At 43.5% G+C, this 16888-nt stretch overlaps 1 protein-coding gene across 2 annotated transcripts in view; it reads left to right on the top strand.

Moving 5' to 3' along the window:
* CCDC69 (coiled-coil domain containing 69) overlaps nt 1-16888 on the top strand; it is a 35245-nt gene that overhangs the window by 7402 nt on the left and 10955 nt on the right. The window contains exons 2-4 of one of the 2 annotated variants that reach the window (XM_081897038.1): nt 8586-8655; nt 12967-13127; nt 16667-16754. In XM_081897038.1, coding sequence (XP_081753164.1) covers nt 8586-8655; nt 12967-13127; nt 16667-16754 — 319 coding nt within the window. Of the gene's footprint in view, nt 1-8585; nt 8656-12963; nt 13128-16666; nt 16755-16888 lie in introns of both variants that reach the window. The other variant, XM_081897037.1, reaches the window with a different exon arrangement.

Below are 16888 nucleotides of genomic sequence, written 5' to 3'. Positions count from 1 at the left end.
TTCCCCGGACATTACCGGGATTTCAAAGGCGGAACTGGTGGAATTTCTGAAAGGTGGTGTTTTGTCAATCAAAAAAATTGTAGGGGTTTTTTTTTTTTGCGTTTTGTAAAGCTTAACAACTCTCAGGGTGTCCTGGTTTTATACTTTTTGAAATACGGCAACCCTAAAAATGGTGTCCAGTTATATCCAAACATAGACAAAAAACTGCTCATTGATCTCAGGCACCATCATGCAAAATTTAGTTGCGATGTCTTACGCAGTGTCCAAATGCATAGAGAACAGATGAAACAACAACTTTTCCAAATATGTATTCTATACACATGCGTGCGCACACAGAACCGCATAGCAGCAAGCTCGTGTTTTACACAAAGCCTAAGTTCTCATTCTCAGAAGCAGCACATGAGGACAACTATAATAATGGGTAGTATGGAGTTAAACATTGTCTGTAAATATTATGAGTTGCTGCTCCACCCTTTAGTTTGTTATGCAGTTACTTTCATTTTCCCATCAAATTGCGTTAACCTCCAGAGGTTTTCAATCTTTTTGAGTCCATGGCTCCCTTGACCAACTACTTTCTTTCTGCAGCACCCTTGTGGGGCCCAGTTAGGTCACCCCTTGCTTGCAGAGCCTGCAGCCCCATACCCTTTTCCAAACACCCGCCCTTGTGGAGTGTTCCCTCAGCCTCCTCTCCTCTCCCTTCTCCTTGGGAGTCCTCTGGACAGCTACCACCACTGCTCCTGGTCTCTGAGCCCCTGCCCGCCCGAAAGAGAGGTGCCTCCTCATGCTGCCCCACAGAGGCCTAGGAAGAGGATTCCCCCATTCACCTGGGGAGCTTGTAGCCAGGGCTGCTGCAACAAACAGCCACACAAGCCTTTGGGAGGCAGAGACACAAGAGGGCATCAGAGGAGGGAGAGAAGGAAAGAGGGACAGAGGCCAGTGTTGCCTGCCGCACCTCTGATCATAATTCAAGGCACTCCAGGGTGCCACAGCACACTGGTTGAAAACCACTGTGTTAATCGATAAACAGTCCTTCTTTCTGGGTCTGCAAAGCAAATAACCCTTTTTTATATGAAATAAGAACTTAACAGCATTAAGCCTGTTTCTTGATGACCCTTCCTGATAGTAGGTGGAGGTTCACATACCAACTAGATACTTCTACCACATAAATGAAAATGCCCTACATGGGTGTTGTTTTATTAAAGAACTAGGGAACCCAGAACATCAGGGGAAAGGTTCTAGTCTTCTATGTGTGTGAGAACCCATAGGAAAACATTCCCTCAGAGGAGCCCTCAGGAGATTGGTATGCCCCTTTTTTGTGCACACAGCAACTCTCAGTGAAGTCACAAAATCAGAAAAGTCTACTAGCACATGTAATGGTTATAGGGGTTGCTCGTGCGTAAGTTGCCGCCACTCCTGGCTAGGTTACCTAATTAAACCCTTTCTGTCTGGACAGCCCTTCACTTCGTGACTGTTTCAGTCGCTGGCAGAATCCGTCAGTGGGCGTTTCTTGAACTTCTTCCAGCAAAGAAGTTCTTTGATGCCAAGTCTCCGCCTACTCTCCCTGGGTGTGGGCAGCGGAGGGCCCGTGCTTTCCCCGCTGGTCTCCGGCGAGGAGTCCTGGAGCCCCCTCGCCGATTCCCCCATCTGCCCCCCTTCACCCCTGGTGTTACGCTGATTTCCTTCCCCAGCAGATGGGCTGCCTCTCTCCCTGCTGGGCCCCTCTCCAGCATCGCTCTGGAGCCTTGCCTCTGCCTCTAGCTCCGATGGCAGTTCCCTGACAGCACAGTTATAAACTCACACAAGACACCCACAATAAACAATAAACCATGTTGTGTAAAATAAATAAAATGGGTTGTATGCAACATGGCACCAAGTACACAGTTTCGTCAGCACAAAGATTTCTGCTTGCACAATTCCCCCCACTCCACTTGCAGGTTTCCAGAGCAGATGTGGGGAGGACACTGGGTGCCTACAGTGAGAGGCGGAGGAAGCAGTAATCCTTGTGCTGCCAGGATGAGTTACCGAGAAACCACCCAATGGAGTCACATACCCTCCAACACTGATCCGATGAAAATAGGGATGCCCCATTCCATAATGATAATTTTACTATTTATCCCCCCCACATCTTCCTGGGTTGCCCCAGCCACTCTGGGCAGCTTCCAAGATATATAAAAACTTAAAACATTAAACATTTAAAAAGCTTCCCTATACAGAATTGCCTTCAGATGGCTCAGGGGTTGGATAATGCCATACCCTCCAATGAAAATAGGGACATCCTAAGGAAAAGTGGGACATTCTGAGATCAAATCAGAAAATGGGACAGCTTCTCTAAATCAGGGACGTTCCTGGAAAACAGGGACACTTTGAAGGTCTGGAGTCACAGCAAATCTGACAGGATCATATACATATGATCCTGCTCTAATAAGAGAGGATATCTGGGCTTAAATGAGGTGGGTAAAGTATGGTGCAGGGCAGGACCCCATTCAGCAGAATGGGCAGCAGGGGCCTCAGACGCAGCAACAGGGCTGGGTTACTGCATTTTTGAAGTCAGCAGACTACAGTGAAACCTCGGGTTACAGACGCTTCAGGTTACAGACTCCGCTAACCCGGAAATAGTACCTTGGGAAATCGTGCGGTGGCGGCGCAATGGGCCCCATTAGCTAAAGTGGTACCTCAGATTAAGAACAGTTTCAGGTTAAGAATGGACCTCCGGAACGGATTAAGTTCTTAACCTGAGGTACCACTGTAATTCATATTTTTAATGAAAGGGGAATCTTTTTCCTTCTGGTAAAACCAGTCACTCGAGGGTCTAAAATTACCTAATTGTACCACTGGCCAAATTTTGGGGGTGTGCTTTGTGGATGAGCTGAACCCTAGTCCTAGTCAAGAACACTTCTAGTGCTGTAGCTGGGATTGAAGAGAAAAAGGAAAACGAGAAGCATAAAGGAACACACAGGTTCCTGCAGACAGGAAGCACATTTTGCAACGCCCTTTGCTCTAAAAATTGGTGCTATTTTTTGTTTGAGAGAGAGAACTGGGCCTGTGGTTTCACAGGTATACACTGTATAATATAGAAACTGGGATTAGCCATAACTTCCTGCTCTATATTGGGGTGAACATTTACAACACCTCATCCTTAAGGAAATGTCAGATAACAGAAATCTAGAGCTTGATTGGGCCAGGACAAGTTACCGTATTTTTTGCTCTATAAGACTCACTTTTTCCATCCTAAAAAGTAAGGGGAAATGTGTGTGCGTCTTATGGAGCGAATGCAGGCTGTGCAGCTATCCCAGAAGCCAGAACAGCAAGAGGGATCGCTGCTTTCGCTGCGCAGCGATCCGTTTTGTTCTGCCTTCTGAGATTCAGAATATTTTTTTTCTTGTTTTCCTCCTCCAAAAACTAGGTGCGTCTTATGGTCTGGTGCATCTTATACAGTAATATGTTAAGTCCTAAGCCATGATGATAATAGGATAAAAGGTGTTGTAACTAAATTTTGCCTACCAGACAAGCTGAAAAGATGAAACTTGGCAGTGGTTTGGGGTTCATGAGGTTGTTAAATGTTCTATCTGCAGAGGTCCAGGGCATATGTTTTTAATTAATTTTAATTAAAAGTCTTTCCATATTGCCAAATAAAATAAAAAAGAAAGAAAGATGGTTGCTACACAGTTCTAAATGTTTCACAAGCTCACACATTTCATAAAGCTGGTCACTAATTACAGTATAGGGCCTGATTGATCCACAATGTGCTCAGCATCAGCACATGTTTACACAGCGAAGTAAGTAATAATAATAATAATAATAATAATAATAATAATAATAATAATAATAATTTTTTTATATCCCGCCCTCCCCAGCCGAAGCTGGGCTCAGAGTGGAAGTAGTCCTTAGAAACTGTTGTTAGGATTGCAGCCTAAGTTTAACCCTACATCATGTCCATTACATGTACGGTAATTGTTTGGTTATGTCTACATTTACACACACAAAAACCAATGTTCTTTCTTCCATCTCTAAATCTAATCAATAGAGCATTACAGTTGGCTATTGATTAATTTCCAAGTTTTGGAGTCTGCAGTTCTTGGCTAATTGGAACCATTGGCCTAGAAAGAGTAAGGCCAGCAAGTTGGAGGGAAAGGACTTTCCATGTGGTGTCTCGTGCCTTCTGCCAAGTTTGTGATTAAGTAAAACTTCCATACCACTTCCCAAACCACTGCTGTAAAGCTAAGGAAATGACTGGGAGCCTTCCAGCTTTAAAAGCACATTGACAGGGAGACAGGCAACTCAAGGAATGAGGCTCTCCCCTTCTCTCTTTGACTTGCCATATGCGTTTTATTTTTTAATTATGGCAATTGCGCCACAGAAGAAAACATGTATGGATGCATGTACTGTAGAAAATCATGGCTTTATAATGCTCCACAAAAGCCATATTCACTCCTTATATGTCTTAATCTTCAACCCCACGCATAGTGGGTGGAGCTGGCAGAGATACCCATTTAAACCAAGATAACTTGCTTCAGTTCCAAATAACATTGCAGAGATCACAGATGCAGAAGATGATTATTTTTCTAGGGATTGTGTATGAAACAACCCAAATTTGCACTGTGTGTGTGTGTGTTTAATTTTCATTTTCATTCAACTGTATTTCTCCCCATTATTCATTTATTCCTGAATGTGATTGAAATTCTTGCCTGATTAATTAAAAATATTTATAAACAACAACAACCTGCATCCTTCCAGGATCCCAGAGCACAAACTTGTCTGAAGTGCTGTTTGATGCTTTAAAAACCATCTGTTGACAGGACCCTTTGATTCATAGCAGAGCAGCTGAGGAAGGCATTTTGCTATCAGAAATTAATCTCTCTTTTTTTGTTAGTCACTGTAATACACACAACAGATACATGTGCCCTTCTTTCTTACCAGCTTTCTATCTTTACACACACTGTATTTAAAAAAACAACCTACCCAGACTCATAGGGTTACTGCAGCACTCCCTAACATGCAACACTCCTATCCTCCAAAACAGTGCCCAACCTCACTCTACTGCTCTCTGAATTTGGATGCTACCTTTGATTATAAGCAGAAGCTATGCAGCTATTTTATATCTTGAAACATCTTTCCTCCTCCACCGCATACATAGCATTCTACAAAGAGAAAACCTGGCAGAGATTGGCTCTAGTAGTTAGTGCAGCAAATGTAGGACAGTGTGATCATGTACAGAACAAGCAGTGCCCAAAACTCTCTGCTTTGTCTCCCTGGGCACCGATGCCCACATCATTATGTTTTTAAAGTCCTTTTGCAGCCCGTAGCTTCCCGAAAACATTTTGCATGAACTTCTTCCTTTAGAGACATAGCAGCGAACAGCAAATCCTTCGAAGTCTGTTTTGCGAAATAATTGCAGAAAATCCAAGTGCCAGGATGAGTTTTAAAGGAGCTGTACTATTTCTCCCTCCCCAATTTACCCGTGGCTCTTTCTTGCATTCTTTATACTGGCTGGAGTTGTGAGCAGGGATGAGCTATAACCCTCCAGGTGTTCCTGAACTACAACTCCCATCATCCCCGTGCTGGCGGGGGCTGATGGGAGCTGGAGTCCAACAACACCAAAGTTGCAGGTTCGATTCCTGTATGGGGCAGTTGCATGTTCCTGCACTAGGGTCCCTTCCAACGCTACAATAGATAAAGCAACAGATTCACAATTCCTGCCGTATGAGATCAGAAGAAATGGCAGCCCAGAACGGCAACAGACACCAATACCTTTGGTAGTCCATGAAGGAAGCAAAAGACCCATTCACTGGCTGTTCTTTCCTCCCCACCCTTACTCTTGGGGGTATTTATTTATTACATAGCCCACCTTTCTTCCAAAGAGTTGAAGGTGGCTCTCCCTCACAACCTGTGAGGTAGTTTAGGCTAAGGGGCAGTTTAGGCTAAGGGACTGACCCGAGGTCTCCAAATGTACCTCATGGCTGAGTGGGGATTTGAACCCGGGTCTCCCAGGTCCTGGTCCAACACTCTAACCACTACACCACACAAGGGGGACCAAGGTGGCAGGCCTTTCCTGCTCCCTTAAATCTCACAAGCACCAGAGACTTGCATTTAATTTGTACCAAAATAGGTTGCATGCCAACCTTGTGAGGATTTTTTTTTTAAGAGTACTATTGTAACAGTACAAACAGTACAAACAGGTCTGCCTGTGCTCACCCACTTCACCTCCTCAGTCTGCTAGGGAGCAGGTGGCGCTGTGGTCTAAACCACTGAGCCTCTTGGGCTTGCCAATCGGAAGGTCGATGGCACAATGGGGTGAGCTTCTATTGCTCTGTCCCAGCTTCTGTCAACCTAGCCCTTCAAAAGCACACCAGTGCAAGTCGATAAATAGACATCGCTGTGGCGGGAAGGTAAACGGTGTTTCCATGAGCTCTGGCTTCCATCATGGTGTCCCGTTGCACCAGATGCTGGCCACATGACCCAAAAAGCTGTCTGTGCACAAACACCGGCTCCCTCGGCCTGAAAGCAAGATGAGCGCCGCAACCCCATAGTCACCTTTGACTGGACGTAACCATCCAGGGGTCCTTTACCTTTACCTTACCTTTGCTGTTTGGACTAGCATGAGTCGAAATTGAGACCAGCACAATACTTATATGGATAACACCTGGAAAAATCCTGCCTGTTCTAGTCAACTCTGTCTTTGAGTGTGAGATACAGGATTATATAAACAAATAGTGGGATGCTTGCCCACTATGCAGAGGTGAGCTGAGTGCAGAGATCTCTAGGGACACACTGTGACCTCTGAATGAACAAAATAATAATATAAAAACCCAGGAATGTCAACCGGTTTGTCCACAGATTGACGTTTGCTCCAATTCAGTAAAGAGACTGTTTTCCCGGGGAAAGCGGTGGCACAAACGGAAGACCATTTGGTCCCAAGCCGAAAGCAGACAACAAGCAGAAAACTAGCTAGACCTGTGCTTTCTAGGCATGGGGCAAACAAAGTGTGAAGGAGCCCTGTATGACTCAGCAGGGAGGAAGATGGGGACAAAGCCAGAATCGGCTTCCACCTACTGTTGGTCTCTCGGCCTTCCACCCCACCAGCGCTGTCAAGCTGCTAAAAGACAGGCCTGGAGTCACAGAAACACAACAGTGATCAAGGAGGGAGCCCCTTGTGGAATGTGTGAAGAGCCCCCTTGCCTGCTGGGGTTAGTGGGAAGGGAGAAAAACCCATCCTTCTTGGGCCATTTAGAAATAACTAAATATAATTGTTTTCCTTCTTCCATTGTTATTAATGCAAATAAACTTGACCCGCCTGGGGCTATGAGGAGGACTGCCAAGTCCATATTACCAAGCAAGGTCCTAAATCCTGTTTTTATATAAACCCCTATTTAAAACCAAGGCTGGGATGGAAACTCTGACAGGACCAGAGCTCAAGTGGGGATGGTAGCAGCAGTTGACTCTCTAACAAAGCATTCCTTGGGTGATGATGTAACCGTTTGAACGGCAGCCTAAGCAAGTTTTGCTTGTGCCAGATATTTGGAGGAGTTATTAGGACTGGGCTTTATCCTTGTAATTGCCTGTGATTTATTGCCCCTTTTTAAAAAATATGCGCACACAAACCCTTCTCATTCCTGCGCTCACTCTGCGCCCTGGAACAGGCTATTTCTAGGCTCCAGAGCTGGCTATAAAAAGCATCCTCAGAGCTATGGATCTGCAGGAGCAGCAAACTAAGCTTCCCCCAGTTGCCTGACATCGCGATTGACCATCCAGTTGCTCTTGCAGAACGGGGCATCTGCGGTGTGAAGTTCGGGTGAAGGGGAGGTGCATGGCAAGGCCGTTGGAAAGTGTGTTCTGCACACCCCGGCGCTGTGCAGTTTGATGCCAGACACACTCCTTGTTTGTCAGTTCTTTAAGCCTCCTTCATGTTTTCCAGCTGTTCCTTCCCCTCGAGGGAGCGAGGGGCCCAATGTGCTCCTTGCTCTGCAAAGGTGGAGGCTTGGAGTCGGGAACGCCCGCTGCAAGGATGCAAAGCAGAAAGCTAGGTAGAAGGAGGAGGAAGGTTCATAAATCTCAAGGGAGTGGGGTGGGTGTTATGATCTATGTGCATTCCGAGACATGAGGGGATCTTTCTTTTAACTCTGTCTGCTTCATCGTGTGAGTTGGCAGCAGGAAAGAGGAGTGTCCGAAGCCACAGCAAGATCTCCCCTGTTCACACCATCAGACAGCTGGTTCATTGGGGTGAATCGAGGCACTGCCCCGCCAACCCTTTGCCACAGTGGCATGTTCTCATGCTAAGAGAAATTAAGCCTGGCAGTGGATTGTGAAACATCCTTCAGTGCAGTAGCTGTTATTGGCACACTAGGGCAGTCCTCTGGGAGGTGAGGGAGTCACATGTCTGCCCGAGGAGCTGAGATTTTAATTGTGCCGCAGCTCCCATGTCAAAGAATTGCTGGATTATTTTAGTGTCTCAGGAAACCAGGAGGAAATGTCCCAATACCGGCCAGCATAAAGGTTTCTCAGAAATACATAGTTCTTTCCCGGTTTTGGTTCAGCATTCACGAATGGGAAAAAAGAGAGATGTGATCCTGTTTGTGTCTTTTCTACAGAAAAAGATCAAAATTCAGCATGAAAGAGGACAGGCATCCTGTGAACTAAAAGCACTGAAGATAGAAAATGGTAAGATACAAACAGACATAAATCATCTTGAAGCTTCTCCATTTTAAAATCAGTAATGTCTATTTTGTTTTTTAAAGGTATATAATATACAGGGCTTTTTTTCAGGGGGAACTCACAAGAACTCAGTTGAGGCACCCCTCAGATGAGCACCATTGCCAGTATAAGGGATCAAGGGTGAGTTCATGGTGAGTTTCAGCCAGTGCTATTTTTCTAAAAAAAGAGGTGCCAGAACTCATTATGAACACCTCCCTCGTTCTTTTATAATGGCAAAAGTGCCCACCTGAGAGGTGCCAGAACTGAGTTCTTGTGAGTTCCCCCTGAAAAAAAGCCCTGGTTGCAGCACCTCTTTTTCTAAGAAAATAGCACTGGTAATATGTAAAGAGTCCCAACCATTCCTGGCCATGCATTCAAAAGGGCAGGCATTGAACACATTAAAAGGTAACGATAGGTACATCTAGCTGCAGAAACAAAGGCTTCAGAAATGGTAACTTATGAGTTCAGCCTTCAGTGGGTAAGTGATTCCACCTGCTATGACAAGCAGCAAACTGAGGTGCTTATTCATGAGTAGATCTTTTCCTGGTAGAACTTCCAGCTTGCCTTGATATGTAGTCTGGGGTCTGCTGACAGATGTGTACAGGCTGGACTGTTAACTGGCGAGTAGACTTGTTTTGGGTGGATGTGCCAGCTTGTTGCTTTAAACAGCCAGGATGGCCAGTGATTAAATCCTAGGGAAATAGTGTGGACATGACTTGCTTTTACCAAGCGTTTTACAATCCTGCAAGCTGATTATTTAATATTCTGGCTTTACAAATGGCAATGGAAAATCAGTTAGGCTAGCCAACGTTTCTTTTCTTGTAATATTTTTTAAAAACAAAAACAAAATAACACCCTAAATTTCAACATGGAATAGGGATTTTAATCCAGGATTTCTGGATATGAGCCAAATCCAGCCCATCAAATCCAGCTCTAGTTTCATTTAAAAATGGTATTTACAAGTGACTAACTGACCCAGAGTATGAATTGGGGATTCACTTTCAAATGTGCATCTCATTAAAAGCAACGCAGTGTAGACAGGTGGCACCCAGACTCAGGAAATGATGCATGTTTGGGAGGTTTCTTATATATCCAGATCTGCTTAGTTAGACTGCAACAACTGTGCAACACTGGATAACATAGATTCCCCTGTGCATATTAAACTGAAGCTTTAGGCAATATAGGTGCAAGGAACTGAGCAGGACAGGCACGTTTCTCCCCAAACAACAGAGCATTAGTAATGCTAGCAGCATCTGCATAAGCTACTCCCAGGTGGAACATAAATAGAATTACTTTCTAAAATTCCTATGAGAAACTAATTTCATCCATGCAGCGTATAAGTCTACATTCTGTGTGATGCCCATGATACTAGCCTTTCCTGATATTACTTGTCGTAGGCAGGTAGAATTTATTGAGATGAATTATGTATTTGTTGAGTGAGGTGAAAAACTGACCGTGGTCTAAAGTTTTGGCAGCTGCGCTGTCTCACTTAGCCAAGGAATTTCCCCTAAATAAGCAACACCTCCATTTAATGAACAGTGAAGTCCAGTCCAGTCAGGAGGGGGAAGCAGCAATATCTTGAAGGAGAGGGTGGTTCCAGCAGAGGATGTAAAAAGAATGAACATTTATCCGTATAACTGCCTTTATAGCTGTTAAATGTGCAGCTATGCTCCTGATATGTTTTAGGGAGAGCATAGCGCTATTGGAGTGGCAAGGTTTACTTCAATTACTTGAGCAAAAGAGTAATCTGTGCATTTCTCCACTAACTGTGCCAGATTGACATTCTGCTCTCAAAGGCACTACTTACAAACCAGCACACACTGGCCTGTGTCACAGTGCAGATCTTACAAGCAATACAGTCCCAAAACAAACCATGAATTTGGGTGTACCATTCCTGCCCTGTGCCCTGTAGCAGTAGGGCAGAATCTCTCTTGGGGTCCCTTTCAACTCATTGATTTTTGACTCAGATGGGTGAATGGTTTTTATTTGTAGAGCTGTGTGTGGAAAAAGTTCTCTTCTTTGTGGGCTGACAAATTGGACTTAACGTGTCACCAAATTTCTCCAGAGGGAGGAGAAGTTTTACAACAGTTTCTCAGAGAAGGGGCTCAGCACTAGCAGTGGCAATACCCTCTTCCCCTTCCTATCTATCATCTATCTATCTATCTATCTATCATCTATCTATCTATCTATCTATCTATCTATCTATCTATCATCTATCTATCTATCTATCATCTATCTATCTATCATCTATCTATCTATCTATCTATCTATCTATCTATCTATCTATCTATCTGTCATCTATATCTATCTATCTATCATCTATCTATCTATCATCTATCTATCATCTATCTATCTATCTATCTATCATCTATCTATCTATCTATCTATCTATCTATCTATCTATCATCTATCATCTATCTATCTATCTATCTATCTATCATCTATCATCTATCTATCTATCTATCTATCTATCTATCTCTATCTATCTATCATCAATCTATCTATCATCTATCTGTCTATCATCATCTATCTATCATCTATCTATATCTATCTATCTATATCTATCCATCATCTCTATCTATCTATCTATCTATCTATCTATCTATCTATCATCTATCTATCATCTATCATCTATCTATCTATCATCTATCTATCTATCTATCATCTATCTATCTATCTATCTATCTATCTATCTATCTATCTATCATCTATCTATCTATCTATCTATCATCTATCTATCTATCTATCTATCATCTATCTATCATCTATCTATCATCTATCTATCTATCTCTATCATCATCATCTATTTGCCACCACCACCACAAGTGGCAGGAAGAAGTATTGGCAGTCTGGCCACCATTTTGTATTTTCCGCAATGCCCCAGGTGTTGCTCCAGGGCAGTGCATGTGGAGGGAAAGGGGGAAGAGAAGGAATGGTGGCCTCCACAAAAAATGGCAGAGAATATTTAGCCAGAATTCTGCAAAGCGAGCACCCTTTTGGGGGGATGATGGAAATAAACCCTCTGGAATTTTCTCAGGAAAATGTCTTTTGAGACACTTTGGCTCAGCTCTAGTTTTCTGTTAAATACCTGGGTTTGTGAGTAATCTTGACAGGTACCTATCTTCCCCTTTTTAAGGAGATTAGCTGATGGCTCTCAATAGCTGGAATTTGGATAGCAAAGTTGGCAAGGGTCAAGAGGGCATGTCTGTCTTCTCATACCTTTCCACCCTTGTTTTGGTTGAGGATGATGCCAGCAAGCTGTGTGAATCGGCAGCTTTTAAGAAAGAGAAGAGACATGATCTGGGACTTTGGACTGTCCTGGGATGCAGGCTGTTCTGCCAGCAGCCTTGATGTGAGAACGGCAGACTTTGGAGCCTCCATCTATGCTCAGCCTGTATATTTGTTAGTACATGCAGATGTTACAAAACACTACAACCCTCCTGGGCTCTTATTCAAAAGGAGACAAGCGAGCTGTTTGCCCCTGAAACATCTTGCTGGTCCTAGAACCAGAAAGAGCATAACTGTTTGATCAGTCATCCATGTTATTATTTGATGCAAGTGCTTAATATACACAAGTTTCGTTTAAAGTGTTCAAAGCACTACATGCATATTACTTACCTGATATTGTGTTCATCCTTTGTGCTAAATATGAATCCCGTAAATCAGTTTTAGTTGCCCAATAAGGAAGCTGTACCAAATAGCTTAACAAATATTAGTTGAAAGGACTCCAAAGGCAGCCATGATCCTTCTGCAGTTGTGATCATCTCCCACAGGTGGCATTTCCAGGCAATGCCCAAAAGTCTTCTGAGCATTCATTGCCTTTTTAGGGTCTGGTGGTGTGGGTCATGCTCTACTTAAACGGCCAGCAAGCTCTGGTGGCCCATTGCAGATCCACAAGCACTGCTTTATTAACCCTTAGGACAAACCTGTAAACAAACCAGTTCACACCTCCTGCTCTTAACCCCAATTCTCTTCTAGAGGGAGTCCAAAAATAGTGCATGCCTGCATCCTGGATAGGCCATATCTAGCACACTCCGGCACATATATCTCAAGAGGCCTCTTTGGAATGCAAGTACATCAGTTGCATTTGTAAAAATCCCCCTTCCAAAGTGTGAAGTGAAATTTAGATTAACGCACTGAATGGCAAGTCAGCCGGGTATTGGAACTAATGCACTACACAGTCAGCGCGTGGGGTGGGTGGGGGTGGAAGTAAACCAATACTACAGAAAGCCACTCATGTCCACGTGCTTTCTCCTTCTTTCCTCCACATTGAAGAAGCCTGTTTACATGAGGAAGCAGAGAAAGGGAAGGCAGAGCTGCTGGAGAAGCAGAGAAATGAGATCACAAGGCTCCAACAACAACACCAGGAGGAGAAAGTGTATCTGGAGGAAGCTCACCGCGCTGAGACTGAGAAACTTAGCCAAGACATTAAAATCCAGGTTGGAGCTGTCTTATTCTTGCCCTTTTGAAGCGCTGATGCCTAACTCATTGTCAGACCAGACATTTCTCTTTTGCTGAGCAGTATTCTAATGGCTCACAGTTTCAGAACCTAAAATGTTGTTTGGAGAAACCACATACTAGCAAGACACTAGCAAGCAGTCATGCGGGTCCAGTGGGTTGAATGTGCAGCTAATTCTTCACCAGGTGCACACTGTTGTGTATGCTAAACTAGTGCACAACCACAATGGGAATGCGTGGTAAAGAATTGCCCCATGCTATTATATTACTCATCTCTAGTGTATCTTACAGTCAACTGCCTTTGTGTAATTCATTGCCCACTAAATCATAGCTTTACTAAATGTCAGCATTAACTGAAACCAGATCTTAAATTTCTGCACATATGTGTGGACGAGTAATTATTTAGCAACATAATTAAAAATATTATTTTGTTTATGGCCATCCCTGTATTTCCATGTTGCAGAAAATCAGATAATTGACTGGTTAATAATTGTAAAGTTCCCCGGGGAAGGAATGGATATTACCATTTTAAAAGAGCTGTCATGTTTCAAAAGGTTTATGTTGAATCTGTTCTGTTGGTATCCCTGAAAATCCAACTTATCTAAGTGAAAATGCAGTGTCTTGCCTGTGTGCTGGTTTTGAGCAGATATTTATTTTAAAGCCCTGAATGTAAATTACAAGATTCATGTGTCAGCTCATTCATTGAAATGGTTAGGTCACCCTGCAATAACTCAAGAAGCAAAAATTAGGAAAGGGTCGAGCTCCCCATTCGAAATATATTGTGGGGAGACTTGGATATCTTAATATGCATGTGTCATTCACAATGTACAGTGCCACAACACATTTTTTGCCATTTAATCTTGAGTGTATTTTGTATTGAATTCAAAATGTAAATTGTGAATTAATGTGTATAGCTCAGTCTGATAAATCTTTGCTCTCACTGTGTTCAGTTAGGCTTATTTTCCCCAAATATGATTGTAGCTTTAGTAGCTGATTGATTGATTCTTAGGCATCTAAGATTCAACAGGAAGGGATGCAGATGCTTGAGGAATTCCCTTGGTTTATCTTCCTATTGAATTGGCTTGATCCATACCTCCTGGGCTGCTGTACAAATCAGAGCATGCTTATCCCTCAGATTTTTGGATTTTTGCAAACCGTGGTGGGGAGCTAGTTTACACTATTGCTCGAAGATCTGCCTTTTAAAAATGTTTCCCGGCTTCCTTTGCAGGCAGCAGCTGAGCTGTTCCAAGCAGCCAAAAAGTCCAGTTACTGCTGTGATGGCATTCAAAATGGAATCACAAATGCCTCTGAGACTGCCAGGATGTGATGATGTGCCAACCATCCTGGGGACTTTGTATGGGGTGGGGGGAGAGATGGCTGCCCCTATGGACCCATGAGGGCGAATATCCTCCCCACTGCCTACAATATCCCTGGAAGGAGCAGCACGGTCATCACATTCTTTTGAATTTCATTTGCAGCCCCATTAAAATATTTGCATGCTAATTGCAGGGGCAGCTGAGTTTTCTTGAAGAGTCTGTTACAGTCAACGCTCATATCCCAAGGCATCCTGAATGTCTCCATTTTGGAACGTTTTGGCTCCCAAACGCTGAAACCCCGGTTTTTGAACATTTTTCAGAAGCCGAACGTCCAACACAGCTTCCGCTTGAGTGCAGCTTTTAACCAATTGAAAGCCACACCTCCGTTGTCAAATATTTTGGAAGCCAAATGGATTGCGTTCAACAACTGAGGTTTTACTGTACCTGTAAAACAAGAAGGGAAATGGTTTTTTAAAAGGCAGGCCTTGGGCCACCCTGTAATAGTGGAAGTATATATTTTAATCAGAATTTCATTAATGCAGAAAATGGGTGGAACAGACTTAATAATGAACACATGTGAAAGCAACATGAACCAGAATTAGACTGATTTGTCCATTCCTAGCAAGAGGACTTTTATCATATGCACATGTTCTTGGGAGTCTGCCACAATGAACACAGGGGGACTTTTTGTTGAGTGAATGTTGCTAGGATCAGGTGTTAGGTGTAGTTTTACACCTGCACTAACAAACAACAGGCACTCACATAGCCAAGTGTGTCACGAATAGGTCAGCAAGTCCTCAGAAGGTGCTAGATTCCTCCTGGAGATTTGACTTGATCCTGGTTACTTGCTTGAAGAATGAACAGCAATGTATTCAGCCGGCAGCCAATGTGTATGGAAGATTGGACTGCACAGATTTTTACCCTGACAGATTTCTGGCAGCAAGTCAGCAGCATGGATGTGGTGATCTCCATACAAGAATTCAGAACCCGTTTAAAGAAACAAGGCAATAGTTTTAGAATCTGCATAGTTCAGTGCCTATAGAATGGAATGTACCACTTAGAAAAGGGGGAGGAAACAGGTGCTAGAACCTCCTCCTAAATCACCTACAGGCCAGTGGAATTCAAACTGTGCTTCAGAGAACGCTGAGGTGATGCATTGGAAGACCATCGCGGCCTTGTCAAGAAGAAAACTGGCAAGGTAGACAAGCTTCCCTGAAACACAGTTTGCCACCATTTCCAATGTTCAACAGCGGTATGCAGATGTAGGAGAGCATCTATTCCTTTCACTGAATGCTCATTCTTATGGTCCTTGCCATAATATATGTGCATATTATGACAATTTAAAGGGTCTTACAATGAATATTCCCTCACTCCACACTTAACTTGGGAATAAATCCCATAGAAGTGGTTACTTCTGAGCAGACATGTGTAGGATTGTACCACAGGACTGCCATCCTCTGCACACTTACTTGGGAATAAATATCACTGGAATAAGTAAACATATATAAGATAGGGCTGCATATGTACACTCAACTCTAGCCATATGATCACATCCTTGACATCCAAGTCCTTTCTTTTTCTGCCCTATTCCTATATTCCAGTTCTCCAGTTTGATATGGAGGAAAGGGGAAAAAATGAGGGGGGGGAATGAAGGTGACACCATCACCACCATCATAATGATCAAATTATTAGTTTTAACTCCATCTTTTTCTGGGGCCTTCAAAATTGCAACCACGAGTGCTCCCACCTCCATATTGATAGTCACACTCTACAACCATCCCATAGACTGAGAGATAGTGATCGGCCCAAGGTCACTGGCTGAACAGAGAATTGACTTCTCAATCCAAGACTGATGGTCCACTCACTACATCACTCTGTTTCTTCCCATGAAGTGTAGACATGCCCTGCAATAGTCTCACGTCAAATGGGGTTTTGCCGCTATTGTCATGCTTCAGAGACCTGCCCACCCTCTTTAACTAGAAGCAATAAGGGGATGACTTCCCTGAGCGGACACCACAGTCAGTAAACAGTGCTTCTTGCTAGCATTTCTCAATCAGGCCCCTTGAACACTGCTGCCTGTCTCCAGCCTTAAAATGATGTAAACTCCTCTGTGTGGGATGTGAAATATCATGCAGAATGCTGGCAGTAAAGTATTATTTGTTAACAATATTGCAATATTGCCTGTGCCTTCCCCACACCCACAGATAGAAAAGGAGAAGGATTTACAATGCAAGCGACAACTCTCTGAGCAGCATGACTTGCTGAAAAAAGAACAGGAAGAGAGACTCCGAGGTGAGAGCCAAAAAACCTGCTTGCAAAACATGTAAGCTTTGTTCCGTTTGCATCAAAGCACTTGGGAAACCTGTGGTCCTCCAGATGTCGTTGGACAGTCAGGAACAATGGGAGTTCCTACAGTCATATGGAGA

This window comes from Podarcis melisellensis (assembly GCF_964234715.1).
Source record: "Podarcis melisellensis genome assembly, chromosome: 2".
NCBI classification, from domain to species: Eukaryota; Metazoa; Chordata; class Lepidosauria; order Squamata; family Lacertidae; genus Podarcis; species Podarcis melisellensis.
Note: the sequence above shows the minus strand (reverse complement) of the source record. Positions and strands in the feature narration are given on the sequence as shown.